Genomic DNA, 2155 nt, shown 5'->3' on the forward strand with positions numbered 1-2155 from the left:
GTAGAGAGCGAGAGAGCAGGCGAGTCTCTTTTGCTCATGGGTTGCAGGATGCTTTGCATGGAGTGCAGAGTAGTGAGCTCGTTGTGCACACAGTTGGGGCACGACTTGAGCAGTCACACAGAGAGGTGACAGAGTCAAACATGCATGCTTTGCTAGTGACTGAGCAAAGCAGAGAGTCAGTTGTGCGAGATACTTCTATGCAGGATAGACAGGTAGAGCGGTCTTGCTCTAGTGAGTCACGACAGGAGGACGTTGTGCAAGAGTCTATGCATACGGAGTTAGAGCATGAGAGCTCTCGTGAGTCACAGCAGATTGAGTGGTCATGTTTGCAGTGGATGATTGCAGAGGAGGCTGAGATGTCAGCAATTATGCAGTCATTCCTTTCTATGCTCGATAGTGAGCATGGGGATATAGTTGTGCAGGATATGTCTTCCAACAGACACCTAGAGCAGCTGGTGTGCTATGAGGTTGCACGACAGGTTGATGTGTCTTTTGTGGACAGTCAGGAGATGCATGTGGCTGACACGCCTTGTCAGTCAGAGATGCCTATTGCCAGGGATATATATGTTGATGCATGCTCCGTAGAGCTAGCAGGGCCCGCTAGCATTGCATCGGCATTCGGTGGTCTCATGTATGAGATGTTGATCTTGAGACCGGATATCGCAGCTGTAGTGGGAGCATTTGCAGTTGGGGTTGTCAGTCATTTGTTGACTGATGATGGCATAGTGCACCAGGGAGATATGCAGGTATTGCATACATACTTGCAGTACGTGTGCGGTACGTCTGGTGGTGTATGGACTTACACGGGAGCAAGACAGCCGAATGCACACGATCACAGCCAGCCAGTGGGCATCGGTTGAGAGCGGTTTTCTCTCACCTTTTGTAGTCTTTAGACTAGGTTCCCTTGCTTAAAGGCACAGTCGCCTTTAAGTGGGAGGTTGTTGGGGTATAGGCGTATGTGCCTTGCCCGGCCGCCCAGAGTCTGGGCGCCCACTGACTTGTATACCTTATACATAGCATAAGTGTATAGGGGGCTGCTCACTCTTTGAGTCTCCCCACCCATATCTGTGTTGTGTGTCTCCTTCTCTCTCTCTCTCACTCTTCGTCTGTGGTGCTCCCCGATCCCCTTCACATTCCAACGTTTACAAATTTCGTGTCCTTATTGATTGTGGAAGAGAAGGAACTTGAGGAAGACTCCTCTACATAGGGTGAAATAATTTTGAACATGTCCTTTTTAACAACAGAGGAAGAGGAAGAGGACGTAGTATAGGTCGTGTTGGACGAGGCCGAGGAAGAGGCAACCACCAAGCACAATAGCAAAATAACAATCATGGTCAGAACACAAGTGGTGGTCGAGGAAACTTTTGAGGCAGGGGGAGTCCAAGAGGTCGTGATAACGTGCAGCGCAATAATGCAGGTCAACACGAAAATGTAGTTTGTTAGGGTTGTGGAAGACATGGTCACTTTGAACAACGTGACTATCCAGACAGACTTTGAACGTGACTGTCTAGACAGGAGGCAGCAAAACAATTATGCAACTACTAGCAGGAATGCAGATGAGCCTGAGAGGCTATTTGTGATGCAACACATGCTGAATACTATGTCTGCAAATGTGAAAAAATCTAGTGATAATGTCTGGTATGTGGATTGTGGTATATCTAATCACATGACTAGCCATGGTGAATGGTTTAAGGAAATGCAGACTTTACAAAGTCCTAGTTATGTAGAAACTGGGGATGATACTGCACATCCTATTATGCATAGAGGAAATGTACCATTGTCTATGACAGATGGTAAAGTGAAATACCAGGCTGATGTACTACATGTATCCAACATTACAAAGACCTGGTTTTTATTGGGCAAATTGCTGAGCAGGGTTTACAGGTCATATTTAACTTCGATGGTCTCTTTGTCGAAGAGCATAAGAAGGATGGTTGCACAAGGAAAGAAAGTGGGCAGAATGTTTACTTTAGATGTAAATGTGCCTAAGGTGAATGCTGCCATGTTTGCACGAGGTGCAGATGTTGTTCCAAATATAGAGATTTGGCACAAATATATTGGTCATGTAAATTTGCAAAGGCTGAAAATGATGCAGACTAAAGAGATGGTTACAGGTTTACCTACATTTCAAGTTGTTGAAATGCAGAAAGTATGA

General features: G+C 45.9%; 1 protein-coding gene across 1 annotated transcript; it reads left to right on the forward strand.

The window, feature by feature from the left end:
• Positions 1-1456: 1456 nt before the first annotated feature.
• Positions 1457-2155, forward strand: LOC147463596 (uncharacterized). Its single transcript, XM_086496879.1, has 2 exons — positions 1457-2065; positions 2147-2155. The coding sequence occupies exons 1-2, from the start codon at positions 1457-1459 to the stop codon at positions 2153-2155; spliced, it is 618 nt and encodes a 205-aa protein (XP_086353005.1).

The sequence above is a fragment of the Adiantum capillus-veneris genome, chromosome 2 (assembly GCF_014529385.1).
Source record: "Adiantum capillus-veneris isolate H3 chromosome 2, ASM1452938v2, whole genome shotgun sequence".
Taxonomy (NCBI): Eukaryota; Viridiplantae; Streptophyta; class Polypodiopsida; order Polypodiales; family Pteridaceae; genus Adiantum; species Adiantum capillus-veneris.

What these genes read in the sequence shown, in the direction of transcription:
- LOC147463596 (XM_086496879.1), top strand. Translation starts at nt 1,457, where the DNA reads ATGGTCACTTTGAACAACGTGACTATCCAGACAGACTTTGAACGTGAC.